The sequence below is a fragment of the Ciona intestinalis genome, chromosome 4 (genome assembly GCF_000224145.3).
Source record: "Ciona intestinalis chromosome 4, KH, whole genome shotgun sequence".
NCBI lineage: Eukaryota > Metazoa > Chordata > Ascidiacea > Phlebobranchia > Cionidae > Ciona > Ciona intestinalis.
This window is the reverse complement of record NC_020169.2, coordinates 5,267,194-5,285,579: the sequence shown is the minus strand read 5'-3', so window position 1 is coordinate 5,285,579 and position 18,386 is coordinate 5,267,194. Positions and strand designations below refer to the sequence as shown.

At 36.5% G+C, this 18,386-nt stretch overlaps 2 protein-coding genes across 2 annotated transcripts in view; one reads left to right on the top strand and one right to left on the bottom strand.

Annotated features, from left to right (window-relative positions):
* LOC100182850 (plectin) overlaps window positions 1–18,386 on the bottom strand; it is a 55,939-nt gene that overhangs the window by 11,517 nt on the left and 26,036 nt on the right. The window contains exons 2-7 of the mRNA XM_002131464.5: window positions 16,869–17,086; window positions 3,245–3,497; window positions 2,367–2,458; window positions 2,233–2,278; window positions 1,702–1,826; window positions 269–1,424 (exon numbers count right to left, since the gene is read on the bottom strand). Of these exons, the coding sequence (XP_002131500.2) occupies window positions 269–1,424; window positions 1,702–1,826; window positions 2,233–2,278; window positions 2,367–2,458; window positions 3,245–3,344 (1,519 nt within the window). The 5' untranslated portion in view covers window positions 3,345–3,497; window positions 16,869–17,086. The remainder of the gene's footprint in view (window positions 1–268; window positions 1,425–1,701; window positions 1,827–2,232; window positions 2,279–2,366; window positions 2,459–3,244; window positions 3,498–16,868; window positions 17,087–18,386) is intronic.
* On the top strand, window positions 9,542–14,766 carry LOC100185214 (gap junction beta-4 protein-like). The gene is made up of 6 exons (XM_002131447.4): window positions 9,542–9,868; window positions 10,569–10,773; window positions 11,066–11,112; window positions 11,856–11,966; window positions 12,165–12,339; window positions 12,725–14,766. Exons 1-6 carry the CDS (start codon window positions 9,629–9,631, stop codon window positions 12,997–12,999), a joined length of 1,053 nt encoding a protein of 350 aa, XP_002131483.1. The 5' UTR covers window positions 9,542–9,628; the 3' UTR covers window positions 13,000–14,766.

Here is an 18,386-nt window from a genome sequence, read left to right as displayed (position 1 = left end):
CGGGCACAGGAGTTAGCGGGCCCTTCTAGTCCAAAGGTTATACATTCAAGGCTCATAGTGGTTCTACCATTGTGAGCGCATGTGTTTGGCAAGACCTTAAAAGTGACATGAATACAATGTCGAAACATTGGGTTTAGGACAGAGTTGCACTGACACGCCCATTGTGCTTTGACCAATCAGTGACACTTAGGCAGAAGTAATAAAGTTAACACGTTTTTCCCTAGTCTACCTGCTCCATTAAAATAAGAAAATCTACAGAACTTCTTACTTGCTGCATCTTTAGTGACAACTTCTTTGAACACGTGGTGCTTAATGACGTCATGATGTGTAGACGTCGATTTTTCAATAATGGTAGTTGTTATTTCTTTGTCTTTCTTTGTTACGTCATAATAGTACTCTGTTGAGTATAATTCCTGTTTCTTTGTTCTTTCATCGCTGGATGAAAAGGAACTCGAAGATGATATTTCCTTTCTCTTCTTTCTCTTTTTGCTTCTCTTCTCTTTAACAGCAACCTTCTTCTTTTCGTCAGAAGAGCTCTCGGATTCTGACGAGGAGGAATAATCCTTCTTCTTTATTCTCTTCTTTTGTGAACGAACCGGACTCTCTGAAGAAGATGACGAAGTATCTTCGTCACGAACTTTTGTAATTTTTCTGTTTCTTCGAACAATTACATTTTCTTCTGTAACGATTTCAGTAACCTCCATGTTCTGTATATGCTTGGATCGAACTTTACGTTTAGTCTTCCTGTTAACTTCTTTTCCTTCGGAAGACGAGGTGGAAGACGTAGATGAACTTGGTTTCTTCTTTGCTACAACTTGTTTTCCCTCATCAGAAGACGGAGCAGCATCTTTAGAAGATTTCTGAATCTTTGACTTTCTTGGTTTCTTCATCTTTGGTGGAACTTTTTCTTTCTCGGACTCTGAGGAGCTAGATGAGGAGGAAGGAGGTTTGATGATGGTGCGAGGAAGAACTTTAGGAGCAACCACAACCTCTGCTTCTGATGATGATGTTGAGGACTGGATCTTTGGAGAAGTTTTATCATCACCATCTTCTGAAGAAGACGATGAAGATGAGGTTGGTTTATCACCGGGAGCTTTCTGATCCCGTTCCTCAACTGCAAGGATCGGTTTTATTGGGCTTTCCTCTTTCGCATCTTCTTCCTCCGAAGATGAAGAAGAAGATTCAGGAGCAGGAGACTCTTTCTCTACCGGAGCAGAATGTACATCCTCTTCAACTGGTTCCTCTTTTATAGGAAGTTGATCCTTGTCTCCTCTATCTGTGTCCTCAGAAGACGAGGACGACGAAGACGGTTTTTCTTTATCTTCCAGGTCAGTATCCTCCAGATTACTTTTACGTTCAGGAGATTTGTTTAGATGATCCGCATCTATTGGAATCACCCTTTCTTCCTTTGCTTCTCTTTCAGGCTGAAGAAATAATGTAAAGTTTATTTCCTCCCATACAGTAGCAAAATTAAAAGTAACGAAGAGAATAGAATTAGCAGCAAAATGTCGTTTAGTACATGGAAGTTACTAACAAACTGTATGGTAAAAATAGTAGCAAAAACCAAATTATTAAACAAGAGAAAGGCATTAACTGAAAAACGACAGTTGTAAACCACGCTATAAATAAACTGTATGGAAAATAGTTTAAAATCGTTTTAAACTTAATTAAACTCAACAAACAAACCCAACCCACGCATACCTCAGTAGCAGTTGAGGCATTATCACTTTCAAATGGAGGTTCCTTCTTAACGAGAGGAGCAGCTTCAACTTCTGGTTCCATATCAATTGAAACATCATCTTCAACAACGGGTTTTTTGGTCGGTTCTGAGGAATATAAGTTCGAAAATATTTTGGGTAATTTAGTCGTTGTGTTTTTTTTATTTTTGTTTTGGTTTAATCCGTTTGAATTCGCAGGCAAAACCATATTCCTACATAGATGACATTTTTTTTATTTATCTTGATTGTAAAAGTTACAAATCATGTAATTGTAGTGTATTGCTGTATAATGATTAAATGATATAGGAATACTTAAATTCTGTTACTACCAAAGTATAATAAAAAATGAGGAGTATTCTTCACAAAGAATCTGTAACTTTAAATGTGATTCTTACACCGGTTGTCCCAATACCCAGCAACTGCGGTATAAACGTGTATAAAGCTAGATAGACAACTTTTTAGTTTAAAGAGACTTTAAACATGTGGTTCACGCAGCAGTCGTTGGTATACCAACCTGGTAACGAAGACTCCGCTTCAGATGGTGGCCTCGGTTTCTCTGGCTGAGGACGAAGAAATATATGGTTTGAGGCGATGGCAACTTTGATATAGTGATATTGGGATATTGTTAATGTTAAATAAAACAGGTACCTCTACTTCGACGACCACGTAACCGTTTGAGTCACCGTTTACTTCGCCATATCTTGTTGCGACCTCTTTCTCTGGTTTTAAGTTATCGCCTTCTGGATAGGATTATGACATAATATGTATAAGTGCGTGGCGTCAACGTGCGAAGGTTGAACAAGGAAATTAAGTCGAGAGCAAATTGAAAACAAATGCGAGACGCTTTCTCAAAGCAGCCTCAGGCGAATTTTTCAAGCTCCGCCGAAGGTCAATGTATCGCAAAGCAAATGGCGTATATTATCTTGGACGGCGTACAGGCTGCATTAGACCAAGTCCAGACAAAGTAATAGCAGGTTTGGTTAATTGAGATCGTGTGCCTTGGATAGCGCTTTGTGGTAAGCAAACCAAAGTACATAATTAAATAATTCCTAATGAAACACTCGGCATTTGGGTTACCTACGTCATACCTACGTGACGTACAAGTCTTACGTATGCGTGACAGGAACAAGGAATAAAACAACACAATAAATCTTTAAAGTCACAATAAATACATTAATAGTTCAGTTATATAGAAATAAAGTTGTGAAATCGAAAATACAAACTAACTCATAGTTATAAAACATTCAATAGCATTTAACTACACGGTTGCCATTATAAACAGTCGTGTTATAACGACTGCCATATAGCTCCACCACGCAAGAATAAATACGTTACATACATGGCAACTTGTATAAGCGGGATGGGGTGTATGAAACAGAATATCTGTGTTATAACGAATGTTATATAGTCCCTTCACGCGATGAAAAATAAGTTACATTTATTTATTCATTCATTCAATCATTTTTCAAAAACGTCTTTCTTTGTTTTAAAAATTATAAAATAAATATCAATACCATTCTACTTACTTCTTTGTCGTGGCCTCAGTAATAAATAAGTCACCAAACCTGCGACCACAGCGCCTTCCACTCCAAGAATTACAATAAATGCGATGGCCACTGGCTCCATCTTATTCGCTATCTCAAGTAAGCAAGCTGTTTTCGACCCATCAAGTTATATAGCGCAACCAACTTAGCCCGGAGCTATCTTGCGGCCATTGAGAAGTAACGAATGCTTCAATACGAATAGGAACAGCATAACACTTTGTGTATCATCTGTTCTCTATAAAAACAATGGCAACGAATTTTAATAGCTTGGATTTATAGCTTTGATACATGTTCGTAAATCTGGTCTTGATCTAGCACTCATATTGTTGAACGATTCTCGTTGCATCATAACAGAATATAGCCAGTGCTATCATAACCATTTGGCGAAATATACATTTATTGGATACAGCAACTCGCTTATGTAGTATTATTCTTGAAGCGCACATAATATCCAAACATCCTGAACAAGTACCAAAGTTATATATAGAAATCGTGGGGTTACAGTTTTACTCTTTGAATGTTCTTTGTTTACTACCAAATGGGACGGGAAATAGAAGGAAAAGATGTCTCAACTTTCCCCACTTTACTATACTAAGTTGATATATAAATATATATATACATACTTGCTTTTATATCAACTACAACGTACAACACCATCACAATATGAGACAGTTATAAATGCTATTTAAATGTGTCTTAGTTTTGTAGTTGTTGCGCAAGCTGATATGTGTGTACAAGAGTTTTAGTCTATATTTAGTTTGAATGCTTTAACTGCAGTATATAATGAAGCCACGCAACAATAGTGTATAGTTTAAATACCCATTGCATACGATAGGACATTACCCTATACACCAATGAATGCATAGTGTAAAGCAATAAAATGCATAACAAACCGGTATATGTGTACGAATCATGGGCCATGGGACAACAATGGTATTTCGTTATATCTGTATGTACATTCATGCATTACACGTAACGCTACATAGGTGTATGAGCTACTTTTTTGGTAAGGTGTTTGGAGTTTGGAACTCAATAAGATTTTTGTATCCAGAAAAGCGTGTGCATTTTTAAACAGATTTTAGTAGGGTAGGGGAAGACGTATAGCAGATGGGACACATTTTCATTCTATTTTCTCGTCCCGTATATTTTACCTATTTATTTAGTAAGAAGTTAATAAGCAGTCGAGAAGTTCGTCAAATTAAAAATTGTCTAGTAAGCAAAACCTTTACCATCGGTGTGGTATTAAACCAATATGCACAAGTCCGGGTTAAACCAATGCACGTATAGGTTCGATCAATCAAGTTTAGCAGCGATGATAAGCGTATACTAGCCTTGCAGTGTAGTATATAATCAGTGGTCTAATTATGGAACAATGCAACTCATTGTTGTAGTTTAGGGCAATGTTTGTTTAAACGTTGCGGCAATCACAAGAGGAAATATATGCTGGCTATAAAGATGTTTCAAACTATGCAAACGATATAGTAGGGTCGGGGAAATGGGGTACATTTCCTTTTTTTCCGATCACATTCTGTACTTGGTAGTAAACAAAAAACATTCAAAGAATTATAAAACCCTTTCGTGACGACTTCCATAGACCGTTGTTAATTGTTCAAAACACGATCGAATATTTGGATATTATGTGCAAAAAGTGTCCCATTTCCCCCACCCTACTATATCTAAGTTTCGGAGACCGTATATGCCCTCCCGTATAGCGAGCACAGCAAGGTGTATCAAATGGTAAACCTATTGGATAACGACGTAGCAGCGTTGCCTCGTCATACGAGGATAAACGAGCAAAGTTCATTGATTCATTTTTTAAAATACACAAGTTTTATGAGGACTATAACATACATTCGGCAACTCGTAAGCTGGCGCGAGGTGTATGAACACCCATTCAGCTACGCGAGGATAAAGCAAGTTACATTCATTCATTTGTTCATTCACTGTATAATTAGTTACACGCTTTTAAATACGCCTTCAATAGTCGACTAGTATCGCATGTTTATAATCCGTATGTAAGTCAAAGAACTAATTTCCGATCAAGGGATAATTGTTTTGCAGATTACACATATGTGAGGTTTGCTTCGCCCTGAATCACATTTCGCAGGGGAGAAGCTTGTATAAGCTGCTTATCAGTACAGCTACATTACGTGTGGCAACATTACATTAGTTAAACGATGCCACCACATTCAACGTGTTGGACGTGATGGAGTTTAAATCAGAATTGTATAAAGCGAAATAAGAAACAGTTAAAAAGGATATATATATGGACAGTTATATAGTATAAAGGTGGGGAAATACGGGAAACCTTTACCACATAATATCCAAATATCCTGGTTTTGTTTTAAACTATTAACAACGGTCTATGGAAGTCGTGAGGTAACGTTTTTGTAGTTTTTTTGAATGTTCTTTGTTTACTACTAAATTGGGCAAGAAAATAGAACAAAAATACGTCCCATCTTTCCCACCCTACTATATAGAATAAAGGTGGGGAAGGTGGGGAAGGTGGGACAACTTTAGTATATAATGTCAATTAACAGTATACTGGGACGTAATATGAATACCGTTAGCACATGATATCTTATTTTATGTAATCATGTTTTAAACAATTGACAAGAACAAATCAGCAAACGCAGATATAATGACTGTTTAATTATCTAAGCGAATTAGCAATGTTTATCGCTAACTCAATATATAGTACTGTAAGGTAAGATGAATTAGCTCATAATATCCCATATTTCTTGATCGTATTTTTAACAACTAACAACGCTATTTTTGAGACGTAAGAATACGTTTACTTAATTCTGTAAATATCCTTTATCATATATTCGTAAAAATATGTTTGACTTGTTAATTTAACTTGCTCAAATAAATAAATATAAGTGACTTTGTTATACCATTAAGGAGTGGTTAAAAGTATATAGATATAAGTTAACTTATCAAGTATAGACGTTACCCGTTTCAAGTGGTTCAGCATATACACCAACCCTATTAAAACAAACGTATCAATATTCGTCCTAACAACAAGTGTTAAGTGGTGTATGAGTGTTCGATCCGAGTTACATAACATCATAGATGTACATACGGTTTAACATATAAATGTATACATAGGGTTTCGTATATAGATAAGTTAAGGTTGTATATAGTAAAGGTAAATTAAGAATTGCGTCTGTAGTATTCGTATAACGGTGATTGAATTAATATATTTTTTTAGTTGTTTGAAAAAATGTTATAATATATAATACGTATACGTCTGTTAACCCTTTGCAACTAAAGCGTAAAGACGAAATAAGATTTTTTTGTGTTTATTTTTAAGTGGCAATGTGCGGGCATGACGTATAGAAGGGTTTTAAAACAGGGGGATATTACTTGCAAACCTTTTATATTAAATTTTATGCTTAAGCGCAGTTGAACTCAGACCCTTGAAATGTTTTCGTCTTTTTCCTAAAGTACAGTAATGTGGTGTAAGATGGGACACCTACAACACATAATGGCCAAATATCCTAAGCGTGTTATAAACAAAAAACAGCACTATACGGGAGTCGTGAGGATACGGTTTTATAATTCTTTGAATGTTCTTTATTTACTACCGAATGGGACAAGAAAATAGAATGAGAATGTGTCCCATCTTCCACATTCCTACTACATTATACCTTTGGTTTTTAAAAAGTGTTAATATTTGTTTTAACGTAAGAAAAATTATAAAATAGGGGGATATTATTTGCAAACCCCTTATATTAAATATTATGTCTAAGCGTAGTAGAAATAAGACTTTAAACGCTTTCGTCTTTTTGTAGCTTTTTTAAAGTTTCAATATTGCTTAATGTACAGAAGGTTCGCATCTGTAATCAGAAAAGAAAATAAATCGTCGTCTTGGACAAATAAAACGTTTGTATCCCTGGGTGACGCTGTGTAACAAAGTCTATGAGAGTCCTATGTTTGCCCAAGGCGTACCCTTGCTCGTCATGTGACGTCACTGGGTCTTGGGTATACAGCATCACTATATAAGTGATTGCGCAATCTTTTTCAATGTAAACTTGAATGACAATTTAACGCCTTTCTCCTACAGGACGTTGTCCCTAATATACTTATTGTATTTGGTGATTTAATTGCCATTAATATAGTAGGTTGGGAGAAGATGGGACACTTTTTCATTCCATTTGGTAGTAAACAAAGAACATTCGAAGAATTATAAAACCGTATCCTCACGACTCCCATAGACCGTTGTTAATTGCTTAAAACACATATTTAAATGCTATGCGCTATAAATGTGTCCCATCTCACCCACCGTGCTATATCTAGTTTTACACTGAAAATACTCTTAAAGTCGTTCGTATATTTTTATGTGAAAAACGCGGTCTATGTTTTTAAAAATGAGCGACCACGTCATCATAATTTTTTCAAGAATATTTAACTATGAGCGAGCAAAACTATCGCCCGTGAATAAGGAATCGTGTAAACGTTATATTTGCGCAGTATAGTTATTTCTTAACGCTGTTAAACAGGCTCCTTATTATACAAAGTTTGTCCTTCGTGTTCGCAGCCTTTCTAAGTTTGTTCTTTGCTCCCTCACCATTCAGTAGCGTGGGTTTGGTAAACAAACCTCCAAGCAACGTGCTGGTGGGTTATAGATTTTTTTCAAAAAGATTTTTTCAAATGGTCTCTGTATTTACCATCGGAAGAAATCAGATTGAGCCCGTTTAATTCCAGGCTAATGGTTAACGAATTTCGCGTCTGACCTACTTTAGGGTTTTAGTTGTTATTTTTTTAAAGTATGATTAAATTTATTTCGGATTTAAACTTGGTGTATACGTTGGTATAATGGTTTGTTCTGCTGTTTTGATTTTAACAGCGGAGTAGAATAACAGAAGATTCAGATAGTGGGGTGGGAGAAGATGGGACACTGTTAGCACATAATATCTAAATACCTTGGTCGTGTTTGAAACAATTAACAACGGTCTATGAGAGTCGCGTGGGTATGGTTTTATAATTCTTTGAATGTTCTTTGATTACTACCAAATTAAACGAGCAAAAGATAAGAAAATGTGTCCTATGTTCTCCCATCCTACTACATAACAAGTTAATATGTTGTTTGGAAATTTTGTTCAATTTTGTAACGTAGTGCTCAACGGATTTTCGCAAGTGTACGTGAATTGCTTATAACACTCATGTATGTCATATAGTCTGCGTCTGCTGTGGACCAGATGCACAATTTCGGATCGACCATTGTATTTTTAACCATTATACGCGTGTGCGTGGGGGGGGGGATATATTCGTTTCTGTCAAAAGATAGTGTTAGAAACTAATATATAACAGACTATAGGCGCTCGTAAATTTCAAGTGAATGTAATTTTTTAAAATTCCTTTTAGAAACTTGTAAAAAGTTGGTAAGCATTTGTAAACTTTAAATGACTGTACATTTTTAGCCGTTTTTTTTATAAAAAAATAAATAAATTATATTTTTTTTAACTCGCAAGCAGTTGTTTAAAAGGTTTACGTTTGCATTAGATACTTGTGCGTGGGCGAGGTCAGTTTATGTTGTATATATGGCAACTAGACGACAAATTCTTTGTCCCATGTTTCACAAAGTAAGCACAGTATCGTCTCTTAGATCAATATTAAAGTATGTACCTTGGTCTGCCTAATCATTAACTTTCGTAAGACAAATATACGTGGGGCGGTGTAACTTATGCGCTGGCCTGGCAGACGTTGCGATATACGAGGGCGAATGAAAATGTGGGTTTATGGGGACTCGTCGTAATGATTTAAAGAGTCAAAAGACAAGAAACGCAAGTTGCTTCTAACTAAGATAGTAAAAAAACAAAGTCGGAAATTGAGAACAGTTGAAGAAAACTAGAAAAATATATCATTTATTAAGTGAGACCATTAATTGTTTGAAATAACCAGATTTTGTTAAAAGTTTTCGACGGACGTTTTTGTTAAATTAAATTTGTAAAAAAATAAAACGAACTTTGAAAAAGAATATTGTGACAATATGGTGTCTTCATCTCGTAAAATATTGTGTGTTTTTTTTGTCCCACTTGTTAGTAGACAAAGAATATTTGCCTAAATATATAACCGTATTCTCGATAACTCTCAAAAGAGATTAAACGTTAAAAGGACGATTAGAAAATATCGGATATTATGTGCGAACGATATTCATCTCAGCCCACAGTATTATGTCCATTTGCCATGCGGCAACATCAGTTTAAAAAAATATTGTTAGAAGCGCTGATTTCCCGATCTTGCTTTTTAACCTCATTTTATATCGGTTGGTGCAGATTGTATATATAGAGATTTTGAACAAAACTTGGATTAAAACCTGTACATTGAATATATTTATAAAAAGAAAGAAACAAAGGCAAAATGGCGTGGCACATTGTAGAAAAGCTGTTGGAACAAGTGGCTGAACACTCGACGCTTGTTGGAAAGTTTTGGGTGACTTTCTTCTTCGTGCTTCGATTCTTGATGGTGGTTTCAATCGCTGATACCGTGTTTGGTGACGAGCAGGGGTCCTTCGTGTGCAATACACTGACGCCTGGTTGTGCGAATATTTGTTTCAATGATTTTAGTCCAATTTCCCTTATCAGGCTATGGGCTTTACAGGTGAGAAGATACGTTTATATGTTTATAAAGTAGGGTGGGGAAGATATGACACATTTTCATTCTATTTTCTCGTCCTATTTGGAAGTAACCAAAGAGCATTCAAAGATTTATAAAACTCTATCATCACGACTCCCATAGACCGTTGTTAATTATTTAAAACACGATAAAGATATTTGGATATATAAGTTATAAGCGTCCCATCTTACCCTTTAGTACCTTATATTACGTGTTAAAAATATAAGGGAAAAAATAAATGAAAATATGCCTGAGAATGAGATTTAGACAACCCATAACTCTTGTGTTGGAGCAATTAATTGTCTATAGAGTCGTGTATGATAACTCATATACACCCACAATGGTGATGTATTGTCCATATAGAAATGTATAGGGTGGGAAATTAAAAACATGGCTAAGAACAAGGACAACTCATAAGGAAGCACTGGTTTGGCGTAATTGTTTTGCACAAGGATATATATATATATGCTTATCAGCCGAGTTACGTACATATAAAAATAGCTTACGTGAAAAAAGAATAAAAACATGGCTGAAAATTAAAAAAAACCCATTAGTATCTAATAGGTTAGAACGATTGTTGTTTAGTGTATTGCCCAAAGCCATATCCAGAATAGTGGCGGCATCGAGCCTCGAACCCGTAACCTATATTAAGTTATGCGGCCAGAACTTAAGATTTTTGTCACAGATCCTCAGCGTGTCTCTTCCCACAATAATCTTCATGGTTTATACGGCCCATAAGATGACAAAGATCAGCCAGGCTAAGAAACTTCGGCAAGATGAAATGGACAAGAAAAAGAAAATGAGAGAAGAAGCGAAGAAGTTAAAGGAAGAAGCGAGGAAGAAGGCAATGGCGGACAGAAGAAGAAGATTGGAAGAATCTGGTCCTCCAGGTACTGACATTAAGATGCAAGTGTGATAAAAAGAAAGTCATAAATTAAAACAAAACCAAAAAATACCCTGCCCCAAAAAATTATAAAAACAAAACATTTTTTTAACAAAATGACACACAAAGTTACATACGTTGTAACTCGTAAGAGGGTATGCGAAACGAAACGAAACACCCGTGTTATAACGATTGTGGTTTATTCAATTGACGAGAAAAAATATAAGCATGGCCCATTTTACCCCGATCTACTATAAATAAGTTATAGACACATCTTACAATAATAAATCATATTTCAGATTACAACGCGCTTGAAAATGATGCATTCGTTACAGATGTCAAAAAGGTAAATGAATTGTTAACGCGTAACAAATATAGTAGAGTGGAGGAGGATGGGACACCTTTAGCACATAATATCTAACTATCCTGATCGTGTTTTAAACAATTAAAACGGTCTATGGGAGTCGTGAGGATACGGTTTTATAATTCTTTTAAATGTTCTTTGTTTACTACTAAATGGGACGAGAAAGTAGAATGAAAAGGTGTCCCGTCTTCCCCACCCTGCCATATAACACGTATACAAAATATGTAAGCTTACACATCTGGTGCAACATGTTGCAATCATTGTAGAAATTACCGTGGGTGCTGTAAGCTCTCTTGGTAATTCAAACATTCGGAAGTGAAAGGATAATCTGGATTATAAAGTGTTGTTTAAATGTAATTCATTTCTAAACGCCAATTGTAGCGACTATGTGGGTTACGTATGTATGAATAAGTTTGTGTATTTTTTTATCAAGTAATGCGAGCCAAAATGATTTTTTAAATTATTTTTTTTAACGACAGTCCACGGGTGTTCTGTTTCATACACCTCGTGCCCGCTTACGAGTTACCACGCATGTAACTTTGTATATTTTTTGTTGGTGGTCTGTTTTTCATAATTTTAAAGTCCCTAACCTTCGTACCGGCTTACCAGTTATTGAAACATGTTTGTTCTACGTGTTAATAAAGATTGATAAATCTGCAACATTTCTTGAAATGTTATGTCTTGCAGGTTAAGCTTATTCATTTAAAAAACTTTTTTTTGTTAAGAACGAAAAGAAAGAAAAAGAACCTGAAAAAGATAAAGACGATGACAAAGTCGTCGCAACTAAACTTGACTCCGATACTCCGTCACGACTCATGCTTGCCTACGTGGTTCAGGTGATGTAACAGTGTACATAGTGATGCAATAAGTAAAACATCTTATGCTTATGTGTTTGAATAACCAACGACAAGATAGAAAACCAATAAAGCGCGGGGTAAAGTTACACCCTGTTAGTGGTTACTGCTAAGTGTCTGCCTTACCAATCCTTAGGCTAAAGTTTCTAAGCGGCAATGAACAAGTTATTTTTTTAACAGGTCGTGTGCAGACTTGCTGTTGAGATCGGCTTCATGGTTCTGCAGTTCAATATATATGTATTTAAGTTCTGGGTTCCAGAGTTATTTAAGTGTGCAAGATGGCCATGCCCTAACGTTGTTGACTGCTTTGTGTCAAGGCCAAAAGAGAAGACGATTATGTTGTGGGTCATGTTTGGTAAGTTGTTAAAAGATGCATATAGTGGGGTGGGGAAAGATGGGGCACCTATATATAGCACCTAATATCCAAATATCCTGATCGTGTTTTAAACAATTAACAGCTTTCCCACATCCTTACTGGGTTAAAGTAATTGAAATATCTTGCCCAAGGACACATACCCCCACAATGGTAGCAGCGTCGGGCGTCGAATCTTACCATTGAGCCACAGCGTCGGTTAAAAACAGTTTATGATTACGGCGAGTTATTTCAAAATACCCAGATTTTTCTATTATACAAGTTAATAGCAAACATTTAACATTAATAGTTTGAAGTCAAAAACATTCGTCACAGAAAAAAGTAGTTTGACAAAATAAGTAACATGGTTTTAACATATTTTTCTCAGCTACCGGGCTTATAATGATCGTGCTCAACCTGATTGAGTTATACCATCTCGGTGCAAGGAAGATTCTAGAAGCATGGAAGCAAAGGGGGCAAGATATTACAAAGGAATACAGAGTATCCAGCAACATGCCGCACTTTGGCACCCATGGTGGGCACGGTGGTGGGGGGCGTTATCCCAGGGGTTACCCGCAAGCCGTTGGTATAAGGGTCGGATATGCAAGAAGCAGCATGTCTGGTGAAGGAGGGAACGACTACGATGGGGACAGGTTCATATAAGATGGACATGTATATATACTGATATTGTATAGGTTGGGGTAAGACGGTCCGTGTTTTTATCGTCCTATTTGGTATTAAACAAATATTAATTACAGAGTTAGATAACCGTACCCTCACAACTCTAAAAGAGTTGATAATTTTTAAAAACATGGTTAGAAAAATTTTGCGCTAACGGTGTCCATCCTTACCCCACAGTACTATACAGAACATCCGTTACAAACGGCTCTTCTATCCTTAAGTTCAGGCGATAAACAAGTTGGTAATAAGTGCGCACATGTACACTGTATATATATATATATGAATTATTTTGGCCATTGCTTACATACGAACAACCGCTTTAAACGAACAAATATTTAAGTAACAAATTCTACACAAATCCTACGAACAAAGTATTATAACCAGGGTTGGATTTTAGCTTGAAACCTTTTTTTTCGAAAGCTCGTAATTATTTTAAGTTTAACCCCCCAAAAAAAAAGGGAATTTTTTTTTAAAGCGAGATTGTATAAATTTAATTACAATAAGCTCTGGTCCTAATATCTAACCATGGTTATACAAATACTCGTACACGATCCTTTTTTTTATTTTCTAAAAAACGAACAAATTGGAAAATATTTAGCAACAATAATATTAAATAACGAATTTTGTTACTTCTTCGGGTGTTGGTAATGACATTATGTATAAGTAGGGTGGGGGAAAAATGGGACACATTTTCCTTCTATTTTCTCGTCCCATTTGGTAGTAAACAAAGAACACTCAAAGAATATAAAACTATATCCTCACGACTCCCATAGATCGTTGTTAATTGTTTAAACACGATCAGGATGTTTGGATATTATGTGCTAAATGTGTCCCGTCTTCCCCATCCTACCTTGTATCCATTATATTACAACACGCCTAAAATTTTACCATAACTCGCAACGTTTATTTTAATCTAACGGTTTTACAAAAAAAAAAACTAAAATTATTTAAAGGGGTCTATTTGTAAATATACTTTTATATAGGCCTGGTATTCGCTATTATAGAATACTAACTATCTATTCAGTCTTGAAACTGATATTTAAATGAGCATTCGAACAAAATACCATTTGTATATTAAAATAACTCGCCTTTTTATACATGTTTTGGCTTATAGGGTAAATGGTCTTTTACTCATAGAACAATTTATGTGAATGCCTTATAACATCTGAATACATATGACGCTGTGTGGAATTTTAATCTGTATTGCGAAGTTGTGTAATTATGTTAAATTACATCCGCATATTAAATTTGTTTTTAGCGGCAAAATATCAGTGCTTATGTTTTGAACCTCAACGTTCGTAGTATTTAAACGTTTATTACGAACTCGTTTGAAACAGCAACTATGCTAAGTAACAATTCGATCTTTTATTGCTTCAATTCCTAGGTCAAGCATGAACGTGTTTTATATGGTTTTTTGCAAATATGTTTGAATTGTGACGCAAATGTGTTTTTCTTGACTTCAATGTACAATGCTAAAATATATAAGAGGTGCTGCACGCCTGCCACTTTAAGCCCCGCATATATTAACATCAGCCGCGCTCTGCCGCTTAATATAAATGTACAGTCCCAGCTTTACTCTGTTAAACCATATATAGTTCCACGTAACTCAATTATTGTAAAATGTGCAAAAACTTTAGCGTTGTGTTTTTTCTCGTTCAATTTTTAGGCAATAATTTTGTAATTTTGTGTAAACTTTAATTTTCTTTAATTTTTCTCGTTCTTTCACAAAATAAACTAGAAAGAACTGCTTAATATTTTAACGCCCTCTTCAGTATTGGTTACAATTGTACGTCGACAGTAGGTGGCGCGCAAGCCCAACTTGATTTAAAAAGTTTGAATTAAGAACCAGAAAATCCGAAGTTACTAAATTTAATTCTATTGTAGCGGTCTTTTAAAGAGTTCGCATTAATACCATTAACAATTAATCAATAACTGGATTAAAATATAACGACTAAGCTATATACCACAAAGAACATAGTTAAATTATATCAACTGACATGTAAAATTTAGCGCTGACAGAAACACAAGCTTGAACGCCAAGTGAACATGCGTTTACGTCCAACGTAATCAAGTCAACAAACAAGTCACTATTAAACAACATAAGTGTCAGAAATGTAAATAAATTGCGAATTTAAAACGACCATTTTTTTAGGGATTTGTATGTTTAAAGTGCGACCGGCAGATTCTTAAATAAAATCAAAAGCAATAGTAGCAGGCATATAGTAGGGTGGGGTAAAATGGTACATATTTTCATTCTCTTTTATTGTTCCATTTGGTAGCAAACAAAGATTATTTACAGAATTATATATTCGTATCCTATAGACAAATGTGCTATAATCTAGAAACTAAAAAGACTTCGCGAAAACAAAAATATACCGCGAAAACAAGCAAAAATCTATTCGCATAAAACTTATTTCAATTCAAATTTAAATAGATCCCTTTTTCTATCACGATGAAGAAAACGTTTTCAAGCTTGATCTGAACTTTGTATCACATTTGGATCAATAGTCCCCCAAATGTTACGTTTAACACAAATATTGATATTTTGTGCCGTTCTCGCTCCCAGGCTGCGAGTCCGGACAGAAAAGAGTTGACATGCGTGTCATGTATGATGAATAAAATGCGCGAACCGGCGGCAAAAAGTAATTTAAACCCCGCAACGGAAGAGTAATTTATTTTACAAGGTCGGGAGGCTAAAGCGTGAGTAACACATCTCGATTTCTAAAGTTTCAAACAATTTAATTATTTTTCGGTCCCCTGCATTGAAAGACGTGTCCAAAACTAATTAATTAATTCACTTGTTCGCCTGTCAGTGAAGTAGGCGATTGAAATCCAACTGTTGTACGGACTAATTAACAATCTAGCTTGTACGCGGCTAAATTAAACGTTGTACAAAAAGAAATAATCGTCGTGTTGAGCTAGCAAGGGGGGTTTATTCCCTTCTGAAATGTCGGCGCTCTGGGCCAAATAATAACAAACGCGAGGGCCGAGCTTTCATTAATAGATCGGGACAGATGTAACTAGATTACAGCAAGGATTCGATTTATTAACATGCACACTTCATCGATCTCTAAATGGCGTGCGGAACAGCGCAAATTGAATATATCTTTCCAACCACTTCGTACGCCCTCGCCCGCTGAGCCGTTTTTTCACACCGTTTGGTTCGGATCTCGCTATTGGTGGTTCAGTTTACGCTAAGCAGCATCGGTACGAGTGAGTAGCGGCTTGCCTTCGATCCTAGATTGGTGCAGACATAATTCCGTATGTGCGAGCGAAATAGCGAAACCCCACATGTCGCAATGCAAAAGCCTCGGCTCGCCGACGGTCGATGGCAGAAATGAAATTAAAACTCGGGACATGAGGCGGTATAAAGACGGCCTGAAATTAATCAGGTTTCCACCGAATGTCAAGCGACTAAAAGACTAAATCGGGCTTGTTTCTTTTTCTTCCAATCGATGGGAAAATGACTTATTTGTTCTGCGACTCGGCGCAAAAGGCGACGACGGCGTTTATTTGAAATTTATTCGCATGCAGAAAAAGTTTAAACCACGGTTAGTTGACCATGGGAAATGCATAGGTATGACGTCACACACGCCATTGTTTATCCCGGGTAACAAATATGCAATTAACCATTTTAAGGTGAAATAACAGGCCAAAATATGAGTGAATTGTGACCGTATTTTTGTGACTAAAATAATGGCATTGGAATCGATTTTAAATGTTGTTAAGTTGACTTTGGACGCAATTACCGCTCTGGCTTTTCTAACGTGCGTGTTTAGGCACTGGCTAACGATTATGCTGATCCTCAGTTTGGTACATAACAGCAAATACGAAGATCACCAAAGACTTACCGCAGAGGGAGTCGAACCCGAAACCTCTGGCGCCAGACTGTCACTGTGTGTGAACAGAATCCACCAAGTACTTTTCGAACTACGACGGTTCCCAATTTTGAGGTGGAAACTCGTGACGTGGACCACCACCCTTACTGTGGCGTGATGAAAGACGCCATGGCGCGTAGGAGGTGCCACGCGATTGAGGAACGTTTATTGGGTATCCGGCCGATTTTAAACTGCAATAAATTGAATATTTGAGTTGTTTCATGATAGGGAGTTTTAACCAGGTTTAAATGTCAATTAAAGTGGTGAACGAATGAAATAGAAAACAACGTAAAATATTCGTTTAGTTCTCCCTGACCTGAGACATAAGGGGCTGTTACGTATTCTATATGGGTAAGGTCGTACGTGGGGTTTGGGGGTTAGGGCAGAAAAAATGTATGTCGGCATATAAAAGCAAGTTTTACATTTAAACATTGGCGCTGAAAATGCATCAGTCGATTAAATTCCATATCTAGAAACTTAGAAACGAACTGTTTTATATCGAACAATACATAGTAGGCTGGGGAAGGCGGGACACCTTTAGCGCACAATTTCCAAATATCCTAATCGTGTTTTAAACAATTAGAAACGGTCTACGGGAGTCGTGAAGAAACGGTTTTATATTTTTTGAATGTTTTTTGTTTTCTACCAAACGGGACAGAAAAATGGAATGAAAAGTTCTCCTATCTTCCCCCACCCTACTATATTTCATGCAATGTAGTGATTTCTAGTGAACCACGATTGCGCAAACTGCTCGACGGTAAGCAAAGGCCCAAAAGTGGGCTCGACTGTGGGCATGAGGCAAATAAAACGGGGGCTCGGGTTATTACGGCTTGCTGGGCAATTTGCAAAAGTCGGGGTATAATCATTCGCGACTTCTGATCGATCAAAGATGAAATGAAGCGAGAAATGGAAGCGCAATGAGGCGTGAAGCGTCGATCGCAATCAGAAATAGAAATAACATAAACGATTTCAATGCAATAAAAGTAAGGATACTGTAACGAATGCAGGTCTCTCTCGATTGTAATAAACCATTTAAAGAACGGTGCACGGGCCGTAAAAGGTAATTGCAATTAAATCGCCGGTTAATCGCAGGCAGTGGAAAATTGCTTGGACCTCGCTGCATATGATTCGTCTCCATAAACCTCAATGTGACATTTGGATAGCCATGTTTGGCAGTAAAATTCTCGTTAAATCAATGAATAAACTGATAAGCTACATTCTTCAGCGGGCGGATCGATCGGGAATCCACGTTAAAAAATTCCGTGGCATTACAGCAGATTTTTGCAGCGGCAAAAAATAGACCAACCATACGACGCTAAAGCTAGGTTAAACATATTTTATTCGAGTATCTACCTATATTTCCTACATGCCCTACCATACCATGGTGCTTCTCAACCCCTTGGTCGCCACCGAACACTTTGTCGCCATTTGATCTTGTTAGGTTGTTGGGCATATTTTTAAATTAGGAGTTTTTAATATTTAGTGGGTTGG

Excerpts from the sequence above, each read along its gene's own strand:
- LOC100185214 (XM_002131447.4), top strand. The coding sequence starts at position 9,629 with ATGGCGTGGCACATTGTAGAAAAGCTGTTGGAACAAGTGGCTGAACAC. Across the intron at positions 10,774-11,065 it reads GGAAGAATCTGGTCCTCCAG|ATTACAACGCGCTTGAAAAT; the intron begins GTACTGACATTA and ends ATCATATTTCAG. Across the intron at positions 12,340-12,724 it reads TATGTTGTGGGTCATGTTTG|CTACCGGGCTTATAATGATC; the intron begins GTAAGTTGTTAA and ends TATTTTTCTCAG.